Source organism: Ruditapes philippinarum, unplaced genomic scaffold (genome assembly GCF_026571515.1).
Source record: "Ruditapes philippinarum isolate M1 unplaced genomic scaffold, ASM2657151v2 ctg441_1_1_1_1, whole genome shotgun sequence".
NCBI classification, from domain to species: Eukaryota; Metazoa; Mollusca; class Bivalvia; order Venerida; family Veneridae; genus Ruditapes; species Ruditapes philippinarum.
The window spans coordinates 118713-132986 of record NW_026856228.1 but is presented as its reverse complement, the minus strand read 5'-3'; the positions used below and the strand labels follow the sequence as shown (position 1 = coordinate 132986).

The window sequence follows — 14274 nt, the reverse complement described above, 5'->3', positions numbered from 1 at the left end:
AGCGAATCCATAGGTTAAACACAGGTTAGCCATGAACAAATAAGACTGAAAGATAAATATAGAAAAAGAAATCAGTTGATTTTATTATCAAATTAAATGCAATATATAGTATAATGTATTTAACAACTAGAGTATTGGCTGGTATGTTAACGCTCGTCTGTTAAGGGCACCCACTGTCAAAACCCATTTTTTTTAGATATTTTTAAGAGGAATAACTCCTTAAAGTATTGCTTTCTGAATATCGTATCGCGTCTTACAATTGCACTTTGTCAATATAATCAAGTATTACAATTTTAAAGTTGATCACATTGATTGAATGTTTTGAAATCATCCTATTTATTATATGCAAATTTGACAAAATATCTAAGGTAAAATGTGCATAATTCCAAAAAAAAGTAAAGTAATGCCACTTGTCTAACACGTATAGTTTCTTGTTGTTTTGTAATCATTCTACTTGATAGTTAATTTGAAGAAAAAAAAACAAGAGAAAAACAGGCAACTAACTGCATAGTTTTCAAAACACTGCCCCTCGTCTTTCAACTGCTTATTGTCATTATAAGGAAGCATCCAAAGTTTCATATTGATACCTTTCAAAACTATTTGAGTAATGGGCTACATTTAAATTTTCACACAATGACAATGAAGACGACGTGGCAACGATCTTAACAGTTAAAATTTTCTTCCAATAAGACGAACTAGTAGTATTGATTTAAAACAAAACAATATCAATACAAATCAATACAATATTTATGTATCACAAAACAATATTATGATATGATATTGTTTCGGTCGCTATCCGAAACTGTCTTTTCAGAATGGCTCGTGAAAAATTTATTCCAAATAAGAAAACTGACTTAAATTCTTTGCGGCCGACTTTAAGTTTGGAAAGCGCGATTTGTTTCAATGTGCAATCAATTTTATCGGTTGAAATCACTGAATAATACTTGCGATGTTTTCTGTAGGCGTACTTTAAGGTTTTATTGATGTAACAACAACAACAATGCCTAGATTAAACTTTTTTTATATGTTTATAACACAATAATTATTTACTTACAAACTCCAGATCGTACGCCACCAAAAGAGTCCTCCGACTATAGTAGTATGTGTACATTATCACAGGATGGACTAAATAGGCACAGTAAGTAAGGCGGCTTAAAGGTATTATTGCGCGCCAGGAAAGTAGTGCATTGACTGGACCTGTATCAAGAAAACGAAAAGATCAATTTTCAAAGAATTATTATTTTGGTAATGTTTTATATTTCCTTTAATACTAAACATTAATATGTAGTTTCCTTAAATATTATTCTTGTTCACCCGAACAACCAAACACCAAAAATTTATTTTCAGAAAGAAAATATAATATTATATTGTCCCAGTACTACAACAATTTATATAGCAGTCGCAAAAAGGAGAATGGTTTGTTACATTATGTGTATAAATATATTACATTATGAACATTCTTCGTGAGATGACATTGGTAGAGTGTTTCAATGTTTTCTTACTAAATCATTTTATGTTCAGGATTCTGTCACACCAAAACTGGCACCAATTTAATGGACATTTTCAGAGTTTTTTTGTATTTATGTCAACTCTCACCTTTATGAGGTAAATAAAACAGGTATCTATCTTTCTTTAACGTAAAAAGTACCTTAATTTGTAACATTTGTATCAATAAGGGCGTGATTATTTTACTATATCTATAATTATAATGCAATGTTCGACAATGACATTACTGTGGAAATCTATTTCTAACCATCCAACCAACCTCCATATCCGGTTGCGCACGCAAATATTACCCACGCCACAGCCATTCCCCATGCAGTCCTACCCGTGGCATTATATAGTGCCGCCACATCTCCACTGAGGTTATCATTACCGTCGGGATCATAGAGACCATACAGGACTAGTAGTGCTGCAGCAGTTGCTAATGCCCAACCTAACATGTTAATAATCTGAAACAAACAACATAACACTATTATAACAACTTTTTTATTCTTTTAAATGGTTTTCTTGCACCGCTGATTTCCAACAATCCTGAACTTCTTAACATTTCTAGAAGATATTAATCAAGACAGGATAACCTTAAGATCGGAAGTCGGAGTCATTAATCAGAAATGTTTTCACTTTTTTTTCCAGACCTTATAAAACTGAAGCCTGGAGAAATGGCCTTTCTCATAAATCTTTTTTTTAAAACCAAGCTTATGCAGCTTGAAAAAAAATTCAAAATTTTGTGTTTTTAACTCACCATAATGATTGTGGTTTCGTTGTTTCGAATTTTCACCATCGTACTTTCGATTTTTCATCATTCATTAATTAAAAGTGAATATATATCCCTGACATTAATTTTGCCTTGTTTGATAATCGATTGCAAAAATACGATGCTCTAGATTTTAGGATGTACAATATATAGACTTATAATTACAGCATTGTTGCATTCAGTTACATGAAACTACTCACCATAAGCAATTTTGCTTAATACACTAAGTAAGATCATGTGTTGTTTGTTATAGTATAATGGTAAATTTTGGTTCTTAAAAAATACTTACCCTAAAATCATATTTGAGCTAAGATTGTTATGCTTAGAAATAACACCTGTTGTGATGAAATTAAGTAACACGAGCACCAAACATGTAACACTCCCCCAAATCTTTGAACTGTAATTAAACAAAATCTCAGTTAACAACTAAAAATACTTTCTGCGGTTTCAATTCGAAACAGGTTTAAAAAGTAAATGTGGAGTACCTTATGATCGCCCGTCAGGGCGTTACTGAAAATAAATGCAGACCAGGTTTGTTTGAGCTTTATCGTGAACGGCAGCGGTAAGTGCAAGTTGTCGTCCATGCCCACAGGGAATGGAATAATAGTAAGTATTACGTGATCGTAAGCGTACATTCTTAAGTATCTTATATGCACTGTAAAGAAACTGTAACTAAAATAACATGTAAAGCTCAGTCTTTGATAGAAATCGACAGTATAAGTCGAAATTACACGAGCGAAATATGTTAGTAATGAGGATAATATAAGTGATATAATTACTAGTAAAGTGGAACCAGCATCAGTGGAGATAAGATATAAAACTGCATGTCGTTAGCTAGGTACCAGCTCCATGCCATACACTGAAAAATAACACAAAATGACCAATTACTTCTTGTCCTGTATTACTGAAATAATTTTAAGTATTTTGTATTATAAATCTTATCTTCAACGATATTTACTCATATATTGAATTACATGCAAATACTTATTTTGAAGCAGATGCCTGCAGATGCATGCTTATTTTCATAAATAAAAATGGAAATGTATAAAACAAATAAAACATTGTAAGTGAGCAAAGATAGTAGTTTACATATTACAAAAGTCCACTTGAATTACCAAAACAGGTCCAAATATACCACAATCGCCCTAACGGTGTTAGTCATGTTAAAAAAAAGGTGAAAAATCGATCATTAATCGGACATAAAATTTTAATTATTACTTAGGTCGTGAGTTTTGTTTTAACTTTTCTGAAAAGCGTAGTACATTTTTCTCAAGTTTTTCTTGAAATAGTTTGCTCATCTGAAGGCATACAGCTTTAAACTATGCATTTAACCTTTTGAACTTGTGTAGTCACATTAAAGTAGCAAATAAGTGAGAGGTAAGAATCAATAAAATAATTAATATCTTTTATTTTCTTTAGTTTATATATTCATGCTGGTAGCAAGTTATCAAACAACACTTTTTTTCTTCCTTTGAAATAAAAAAAAATACAAGGGCTATATAAACGTTATTCATGTTAGAAACGTTTTTTCGTCTTCTATATCTTTTTTCAAAGACTTACAGGCAGGAACATAAAATTAAAATGTTTGATTAAGCAGGAGTATCTAAAATTTGGATGATTGAAAAATTATTAATTCTATAATCTCTATAGAAAGTATGTTATTTGATAAAGCAATCTGTTGAATTAACTTGTGATTTCATTTCGCAATTTTTTATATGAAAAAAAAAACGCGACTTAATATAACAATCTATGGTATGAGCGTGTGATTTGATGTAGCGTTTTATGGAATAAATAAATGAGATTTTATTTAGCAATCTTTGGAATGAATGTGCGAGTTGATAAAGCATACCATTGTCTTCGGTTCTACGAGATTATTAATGTAGAGAATATTTTTCCACCAGGAGTCTCTGCATTCATCTACTTCAAACCCAGGCGTCTGTGGCCAAAGAGGTCCCATGGTCCAGTAGCGTATAGTAGGCACATATAGCATCAAAAAGAGCATATAGGGTGGCGTCAACCTAGAAAAAATCATTAAAACTCGTTAATATTTCATATTATTTCCAAATCTGAGCTGTGGTACAAAGATCTATTTTAATTAAAACTTTTTTCGAAAGCCTTAAAATGTTACCGAGTTAAACAACTGCTTACATGAAAATAATACATTTTAGACAAATTTATCAATTATGTTATTTAATACATGCATCAATGACATACCTCCAAAATCTATGGAAGTAAAACATTCCCCAGTTGAACTTTTTGGCACCATTTTTCTTCTTCATCTCTCTTAGTGTAAGGTAAGCGACCAACAATCCGCTGTTTGTAGATGAACATACGATTAATCATATAGTAATGTAAAAAATGAAAGAAAAAAAAACATCACAGTAAGCGGGTGGTATATTATGAAAGGACACGTTTGGAAGCATTTTGCAGGTGCACGATGACATCTTTTCCTACCATTGTATATTGCTATGCAAATGAATATATAAACAGTGTTCTTCAGCGTGTATTTTGTATTTTAAGGGACCCCATTTAGGACTTTTGATATGATGAGAGATATTTTTCCGATATTTGTGAACCTTTTGATGCAGGCCTGGACTAACAACTTTTGTGATGTATTGTTCGTATCATTCATTCCTTAACCCCGTTTCTTTACCAGAAAAATCATATTTCTTGTCGAAAATGACCCAAAAAATTACAAGCGTTTAATATTTGTCACCCAAATTATGCTAAAAATTGCACAATCAAATCGATATTCAATATAGTTCTGAGTATTTTTTTTTTCTTATTCTTTGTAGAATTATCGGTTTTAGTGCTTTATTTGATATATGTATGAAATTCAAATTACTTGTATGTTTTCAGGCTTTTTTTACCTCAGTGGAACTCCTCTACCAGTTAATTTTGTTTTTCTATTTACGATCTATACTAGATATCATTTGGTTCACGTATCTAATTAAAGACGAAGAATACACATTAAATTTGGAAAACATAAAGAGTTGTACCCATTTTCCTTAATTTTTTAACAAACAAATTATTTTACTTTTTAAAAAAAATGTATGCATATAGCCAAGAAATACATGGGTCCGTGTATATGATATTTTAGATTGTCTTTATCTTTTACAAGCACGTTACATGTATATGTTACATAACAATATTTAAAGCAGACGACAATTCACCTTAATACGAAAAATGTATCCACAGCCACCGTAGCATTTGATATTACCTGGAAAGAAAACCTCTTCAGGACTGAAGGAAGGAATGTGTAAATGTTGTCTGAAAATAAACAATGTCAATAAATAAATATACATTATCAATACAATAGAGGTCGTTCAAATAACGCAATTATACATTTTACGACAAAAAAAATTTAAAAGTATAATTATAATTGCTTTTGTATATTTTTATTTTATATTTCTGATTTATGTTCCCAAGTTAAACTGTGAAAGAAATTCAAAATTTATGTTTTTAGGCTTTTTAGACCTCAGTGAAGTTACTTTCATGATAGCTATTAAATGACATTTATATCTATAAATACAATTACAAATATTATGAAAATCACATACCAATAACACCCAGGCCAAAAGCGTATGAATGACCCAGAACAACCCAAGTCATGCTGATGAATCTTATCCCATTAACGCTTGTTAATATTCCAGACGCTTGATCCGTGTTTAATATTTTCGAGGCGTTTGTATAAGCAGAAAATGACAGCAGCAGTTTTCCAGGTAGTCCTAGAAACGTCAAATTTTAAATTATAGAAATCTATCTATCATACAAGTACAAATGTTGCTGCAATGCAGCAATTGTGAAGCTCCGCGCAAAAAAAAATGCGCTCATTATAGATACCTTACCAAATTATTCCTACGCACAGGTCATGTTATATTCAGATTAAGTACTATTGTAGATTTTTTCCGAATGTTTTGTAAACCATTTTTTGCATAATTATACTTATCTTATGCACTGTCCATAATTAAAAAGAGGGGGAAAATATTTAATTTAAAAAATGCTTTCACTGATGCCTACCTGGTAAGGAAAGTAATTTCATTGAATACAAACAAGACTTACAAGACTTGTAAATGTTATGTGACATGACTGTACTGTGTTCTGTTTCAGTAACAGAAGATAGATGCTAGAAATATCAAAGTCTGTTATAATTGTAACAAATACACAATAATAACAAAAGGGACTAATATTATAATATAGTAATATTACATGAATATTTTTCATGTCAAATTAAAAAAATGGTTTCTTTCAATACTGAAAGTAGAACACACTCTGGAATGAAAAAATGGGATGAATTTCCAAAAGACCAAATTCAGGATTTTTTTTGTTTGTTATACACGCGTTATATGGTGATACATTATTTATCAATATAATAGAAGACTGTTACCTGAATTTTAGGTAGGTATTAGGAAATTCACTAATATCATATTCGTGCGAGACAAAGATATGAAAGCTATTTGACATTGGTAATATATATAAAAAAAACTATTGTTAATTAATTTTTAGGGAGATCAATATATATTTTTTTGTTGAAATGCTTTAAAACCATTCATAAAAATCATTACACTTCATGTTCAAACTGCAGATCAAAGTTTCTTTTGTTGTCATGATATCTATCTATAGCCTATGCTTAAGGTGATTCCGCTTTGTCAGCCATGTTTGTTTTAACAAAAGTCTGTCCAAAGTAAAAGTAGGCCAAAATTCATATAACAACAAAGCTCCTATTGTAAAATGATGAACCATTTGAAAATACACTTCCAGGTTTATATTTTAAGGGCAATTATAAAAAAAATAAAAATGATAACAATAAGAATATTAACCTTGAATGTGCTACATTTCTGAAGACCAAAAACATTCTGTTGCAAAGTTTTATGCACATTTCATGAATGGCAAAATCCTTTTAACCAATATATCATCATGTTATTATTAAACATTAAATTTCATAAATAGAAATTAAAAATAATTATCAAAAGCAAAATTGTTAAAATCTTTTGCCTGGAATCATCAAATTCAATCACTAATAGTATACTTGATATGCTGTGAGTAAATGTATTTCAAAATGTAACAAATTATAATTTCATGTACTACTAAAAAGGGAAATAACAAATTTATAAGTGTCAAAAATCAAAACATTTATAGCTATTTATAGCTTTCGAATTTATGTAACAGCAGAACTGCTTTCCAGTTCTCATTCATTAATATGACATGCTGCAAATCACCGACGGGGAAACCAATATAGAAATCGAAAGGAGTTCTTGAATGCGGATTTACTTTTAGCTGTTAATCGAAAGGATTTATTGCTCAAATCCCGGTCCATGGACAAAAAATTCATATGTTTTAATAACTATTAATTTTTTAAATAATCATATAAGAAGGACTTTACAGTTGATTGTTGTTTCTGCAGGTACCCCTTAGACACAAGGATGAAAAAGGATTTGAAACCCCATGCTTTATTCTAAATAATTAATACTTAATAATTAAATATCAATTATATATAATTATGTATATGTCTATACAATAAGCAAAACTATTGCCAAAAGGGAGTTGAACATTATTTAATGTACTCTATAACTTCCAACATATAACGTTGTATACATTCACAAACATTCATGGCGTAGACATTAAAAACTTTATCAAAGATTGATATAATGAAAGGAAACGAAATAATTTCTAAATTTAGCAAAATTTAGCAAGATTTAACTTTTGAATTTACAGAAATTGCCATTTAATAGGACATTCAAACAAATTTCACAGGGTCTTCCTGTGTAGCATAAAATGCGGTCATGCGCATTATTACACAACATTCTTTCACGGTTCATAACGGGAATGCGCACAAGCCGTATGACGTCAGATGTGACGTCAAGAAAATTATTTTGCTGCTTCATGTAGTTCATCATTTTTGTCAATTTTCCTTCTATTAGCAAGTAAGAATGGAAATAACTATCAATGTTTCTTGCGTTGAAGTACACTTATGAATGATATATATCATTCATGTGCTTTGTAATATATCACCAAGGCCTACAAACTTTGACTATTGTACATTCAAACATACTATTACAAAACAATAAAAATAAATAGTTTGAAACTAAACTATTACCGGGTTTATATTTTACACCTGAATCCTCGTCATAATCCTTTGTGGTGACTGTATGCTCGTAGTTACGATTTAATGGAGTTTTATCGGAAATGACGTCACCATTCCGAGCGTGACCATTCGATGCATGTATGTGACCATTTGTATATTTCGCATTGAAAGTTCCATACATGTCATTGCTTGGCTGTAAAGTAAACTTATTAAAGCTATATTTCCATAGTACATAGTTAGTTTTATCAATATTTTCAGACATACTGCAATATGAAACAATCCAATTTGAAAATCATTCCCTAAATAGAATATGCTTTGTAAAATGTCATACTTAGTCTAGAACTTTATGGAAAATATTTAACGGTTAACTTAATATCAAACTTTGTGTTACATTTTAACGAACAATAATTGAATTATAATATGATCAGACTGATACCTCTACGTTGTAATTCTGGGAGATGTAAGGCAGCAAGATTTGGATGACCAGGTCATATATAGTCGCAATTACTATTATAGCAAGAAATATTGAGCACACTACGCTGAAAAGGGAAATAGCACAAGATGTCGAATGTTTCCTTTTTACCAATTTGTCTTTTGCTTCATATTTACAAACTAATACAATCATTTCTTAAAAAATGTGGAAACAAAGAGATCCCTCGGGAGCATTAATCACAACAAAATTACATGAAAATTGCAGACTCGGTATGATTGAGTCTGTACATGAAGGATAATGATTAAGTGCAACATGCCTCACGCTCCCTAGCACCGGCTTGTGCGGTACTCAATGCTCAACACTTAATAGTGTTGGCATCAATGATCCCGTAGGACTATTACAAATGATTTCTATACTACACATAAGAAAGCTTATAATACACCCTATATTGACATTTAATGTTATAATATGTGTAATATAGAGTATACAAATTTTCAAGGCATTATATTGCCATCATTTGGAAAATATCTCGAAACAAACCCTTTCCAATAATCATAGTTTGTAATTATAGGTATTCTAAGCCATATAAAGACTGGCAACAATGTGCTTTTACTTAATGGGTGTTAGAATATTTCGAGCCACATCCTAGCTCATTTATTATAACATTCTTTACAAAAAAGTTCATATCTAAGACACTTATAGTCAAATACCAGCCAACCCACACATATTAAACGAACCAAAGCCGAATTGATACATATGTAGTATATAAACTGTATAGTCCAAATGAAATGAAAAAAGAAAAATTACATAACAGCAATTGCTTTGTCACTGTATTCCAGATCTTTCTCTTGACATTGTACATATGGGTATGGAACCGTGGTGTTGAGTGGGAGTGAGCTAGCCACTGAAAATAAAAGAAAGTAGATTTGCAATGTTGATTTTCAAACTTATATTATTGATTAATTAATATGCTTTATAAAGTATTACACAGAGTGAGAGTGAACTAGTCCCTATTTTATTTAAACTCTTCTTACCACAAATAAATAACATTATTTAATCATTTAAATACACTGTACAAAGTTTAACAAAGAAAACTTAAGCTGGTTGTTTGTTTGACGTAACTACAAAAATGAAACATCATATTTATTTTTAAATAATTGTCCTTTGGTCACTTAAGCACAAAATCGAAGGTGTCTAGTAAGTTAATAATAAACTGCTTAACAGCCTGCAGAGGAATGATACTAAGTAGCTTATTGTCTCCGGATCGGAGGATTATACACCAACACATTCAGGCATTTCCCTCGTGAAACCATCTTTACTCTTGGCTAGTAGTGGAAACAAGATCAAAATATATATCGAAGGGGATGGGTGTACTGTTGGCTAAAGTAAGATCTTACGTGTATAAGCTAGAGCTGCTGTATCGGCGGTTGAACAAGAATCAGGAAAACACATTCCTATGGCAAGACTCAGACCTGAAGGCTGGAGCGATGATGCCGACTAAAACAAAACGATAAAAAATAAAAGTTTTACTTAGTTATTTTTGTTGTTTTTATTCTTATGATATAAAATGTAGCCTTTTAGCAATGTTATTGTATTACATAAAAATATTAGAAAATTATTTTAGGCTAGCGTGTAAAATGTATGTTTCCTAGCACATAATAATGACTGAACCAAATTTTGTTATTTTCATTAGTGAGGACAAGAAATATTTTGTTGAATACTGGTCTACTATATACCTGGGCGCCCCCTAGCGGAAAGTAAGCGAGGCAGTATTTTCCATTAAAAGGGTTACTCGGTCCTTGGTCGTCATTGACGACAGCCTGTACCGCTATACATTCTTCATAGCTTCCCAACCATCGTAGATGTAAATCTAGCAAATCACTCGACGGTTTACCGAGAGAATCTAACACTGTAAATAACAAAAAAAAATATATGAGCCGTGTCATGGCAAAACCAACATAATGGGTTTGCGACCAACATTGATCCAGACCAGCCTGCGCATCCGCGCAGTCTGATCAGGATGCATGCTGTTCGTTAACCAACTTTATTACAAGTAGAGGAACTGATAGCGAACAGCACGTATCCTGATCAGAATGCGCGGATGCGCAGGCTGGTCTGGATCCATGCTGGTCGCAAACCCATTATGTTGGTTTTGTCAAGGCGCGGCTCAAATAGTTTTGAAGTTCTTAATCACCTTTACATTGTTAGTTTGAGTTGTTTAGGAAGACGGTATTTAAGATTCAAAACGCTTGAATTCTAAACAGAACATATAGCCTTATATTGCATGCACATTACTTAAAGTGTGCCCCGCACATAGGACTTAGATTTGCCAAAACAAAACATAATTATATTATATTTTTTGCTTTCCATGCGTCATAAAGCAATAACGTATTGTGAATTAGTAATGTATTGCATGTAACTGTTTCAGTGATTGAATATCAAGTGTCGATAAATCAACAGCTCTGTGTGATTTAGAAAAAAATCAGGCTTACCAAAGGACACAGGACTGATAAGTTTGATTTAAATACAAAGATTGATAGCAAAACATGTTTATATAAAGAATATGAGCCGCGTCTTGACAAAACCAACATAATGGGGTTTCGACCAGCATGGATCCAGACCAGCCTGCGCATCCGCGCAGTCTGATCAGGATCCATGCTGATCGCTATCAGTTTCTCTACTTGTTATAGAGTTGTAAGCGAACAGCAGGGAACCTGATCAGACTGCGCAGGCTGGTCTGGATCCATATTGGTCGCAAACCTATTATGTTGGTTTTGTCGTGACGCAGCTCAATTATGTTTTAGTTTGGTCCTTCACACGATAACAATATTGACATAAGCAAAGTAGCCTAAGATTTAAGATGTGTTTTAATGCGTATGTCCCATTTTATACTATGACAAAAATGTGCTAGATTTGGACCTCGTGATTTCTGACCTTTTTGCGATTATACATGATAGTCGCTGATAAATATCATGAAAAATATGAGTCATAGGTGAAAATTTAGTTTGTCGGTGTGTTTTGATAGAAGAGATGTCAAATTAGTATTTACATAATTATGTTCATTACTTTTATATAAACATGCTGATCCGAAAAATGAAATATTCAACACTGATACTTCAAAATATATATTTGCGTCAGATTATGTTTTAAACTTGAAATTAAAAGTAAAGATAATGATAATTAAAATTTAAATTTAATTAAAGGTTAAAATAACCAAATTATACCGGTTAAACGAACCAAATAATACCGACACGCACTTAATTTGAAAAAAATGTAATAACATATACATCAGGTTTGACCAAAATCCTGTCGAACTTGTTAATTTTAACGGGTACGGTTTGAATTTGGAAAAGTCCAATCACTCTTAATGGAATTTAAAATCTATATATACTAACAATATTTCCAATGCTCTACACTGGTGGTTTTTGGTTCGAGATTACCAAAGTTAAAAGAACCAACGAATCCCGACACACACGTTATAATGGTACATAAAGTCAAAGATTCACGATATTTCAATAAAGATTTTGCGATAAAAGCAAGAAAAAATATCAGACATTGTAAGATTTAAAGATATACTATGCTCAAAATATTTGATAAATGCAATTCGATCCATTTGTAAATAAGAAATAAACATGTTTTGACTGTATGTTACATATGTTTAAAAGTCTACAGGCTATAGGTGGTCTCAATATGAATTTATAGTTTCATTTAAAAAAATGGCAGTTTTTTTTAAAGTAAAGTGTCAAACTTTACTTGAACTGTATTAGGGAACGCAGCTTCCCATACATAGTGTATACACTTTTTTATTCAAATAAGACATATTCAGTCAGAATTTCTTAAACTTCAATAGATTTCTGAGATTAAAATATTTAACTCAATGATGAGAATAGTATATCTTTAAAAGTACTTACTTCGTTGGGCCCATTTTTCACCACTTAAAGTTGCATTGATAAGAATCTTCGTGTGATTTAGACAAGTCCCTCCAACTTCATAAGGACTGGCACCTAATCCAGAATTTGACAGGAGGTTCTCCGCATCGTCAGTTACGCTAAATTCGTTATACACATGTTTAAGTTTTGTTAACATACCCGTTTCAGATTCAAATTTTTCAGTCTCTTTATCACGTGTCTTTGACTGTGTAATTTCCGTCATAAAGTCTCCAAATCTTTGGCAGGAGCACAAACAAACCGAACACACAAGAATGCATAAAATCTGCTTCATTTTTTAAAAATAATTTACACTGTATTATTTTATTTATTTTATATTTCAAAGTTGTCAAACGAAACTATATTGTTTAATTCACTGTGTCGTGTTTTGATGTTTTATAACAAATGTATGTTACGCGTTCTACTTTTATGAAACCACTTGTTTGGTCATAAAATAGGCCCCTGTACTTTCAGTGAAATATGATGACAAAGTGGCTGTTTATTTAGTCATTATGAAACACTATATAGATTAAAAGGGATGTGATAGGATACAAAGATAATTTGGTTTTAAATTTAGATCATCTCATGATGAAGTTGAATGATCGGAGATGATAACTAATGATAATTGTTTTCATGCGTATTTTGTACACTCACTTTGTCTGCAGTTTGTAGGTTTGTTAGAGATTTGTCAGTCATTTTATAAATATCTAAGCCAGGAAAAATAAGTTTGCGTACCCATTTTTAAGCTTACAGAATATACTTTTAAAGTAAATATTATAACATTGATCATAACTCAAAGATCTAATGAATATCAAAATTTACTTTTATATTAATAACTTCTTGTTTGTTTAACCATTACAGCTGTCTGTCGTTTTGCGATTCGCTATCACAGACTCAGGCTTTAATTTGTGTTTCTTCTTACCAACGTATTCATACATGTACATTTTGGAATATGATATACATATGTAGTATCAAAGATGATATGAAATTGTATACACTTAAAATCTGACATATTCACATCTAATTATAGACTTTGGTATGTTTGTCCTGCAGAACCATTCTTTCCTGGAACAAGTGGTCCGCCCAATACGTTGTTTCAAGTGTCTACCTGTACCAAAGGGCACATGTGTATTCATATTCAATGGAGAAGGAATGATGCTGTCTAAGCAGTGCCGAGGCATATCTCTGTTAATAAAACTACTGTGATCATCTGTTGTTCAGCCAATAAAACACCTTTGATCTTTTGTTGTTGTGTCTGTGTTTTTTTCTTCAAATTTTTAAAGCCCTGATTACCCTGATAAAATTTAACCAAAATGATCATTTAACACTACAATATATAAACATCACGGTAATATCATGAAGGTATATTTCGTTATACTTATTGACCTTTTCTGATTACAAACTTATCAAGATACAAATACACAAAACCTATTTTAGAGCTAGTTTTTAAACCAAAAATATAATCAGAAAAAATAAGAATCCAAAATGAACCTTTAATAGTCTTTCCAATGCACTTATGTATTAAAGCAGGCGTTTTATTTTGTCTAACAACATCTAAAACTGAATACACTGT

General features: G+C 31.4%; 1 protein-coding gene across 1 annotated transcript; it reads right to left on the bottom strand.

The window, feature by feature from the left end:
- Window positions 1-2526: 2526 nt before the first annotated feature.
- On the bottom strand, window positions 2527-13204 carry LOC132745872 (O-acyltransferase like protein-like). Its single transcript, XM_060734877.1, has 12 exons — window positions 12687-13204; window positions 10512-10684; window positions 10173-10272; window positions 9583-9679; window positions 8779-8881; window positions 8355-8535; window positions 5818-5985; window positions 5431-5527; window positions 4472-4570; window positions 4107-4275; window positions 3037-3116; window positions 2527-2654 (listed from the first exon to the last, which is right to left on the bottom strand). Exons 1-12 carry the CDS (start codon window positions 12994-12996, stop codon window positions 2543-2545), a joined length of 1689 nt encoding a protein of 562 aa, XP_060590860.1. The 5' UTR covers window positions 12997-13204; the 3' UTR covers window positions 2527-2542.
- Window positions 13205-14274: the final 1070 nt, after the last annotated feature.

Excerpts from the sequence above, each read along its gene's own strand:
- LOC132745872 (XM_060734877.1), bottom strand. The coding sequence starts at position 12,996 with ATGAAGCAGATTTTATGCATTCTTGTGTGTTCGGTTTGTTTGTGCTCC. Across the intron at positions 10,685-12,686 it reads TGAAAAATGGGCCCAACGAA|TGTTAGATTCTCTCGGTAAA; the intron begins GTAAGTACTTTT and ends TGTTATTTACAG. Across the intron at positions 4,276-4,471 it reads TACTTCCATAGATTTTGGAG|GTTGACGCCACCCTATATGC; the intron begins GTATGTCATTGA and ends GATTTTTTCTAG.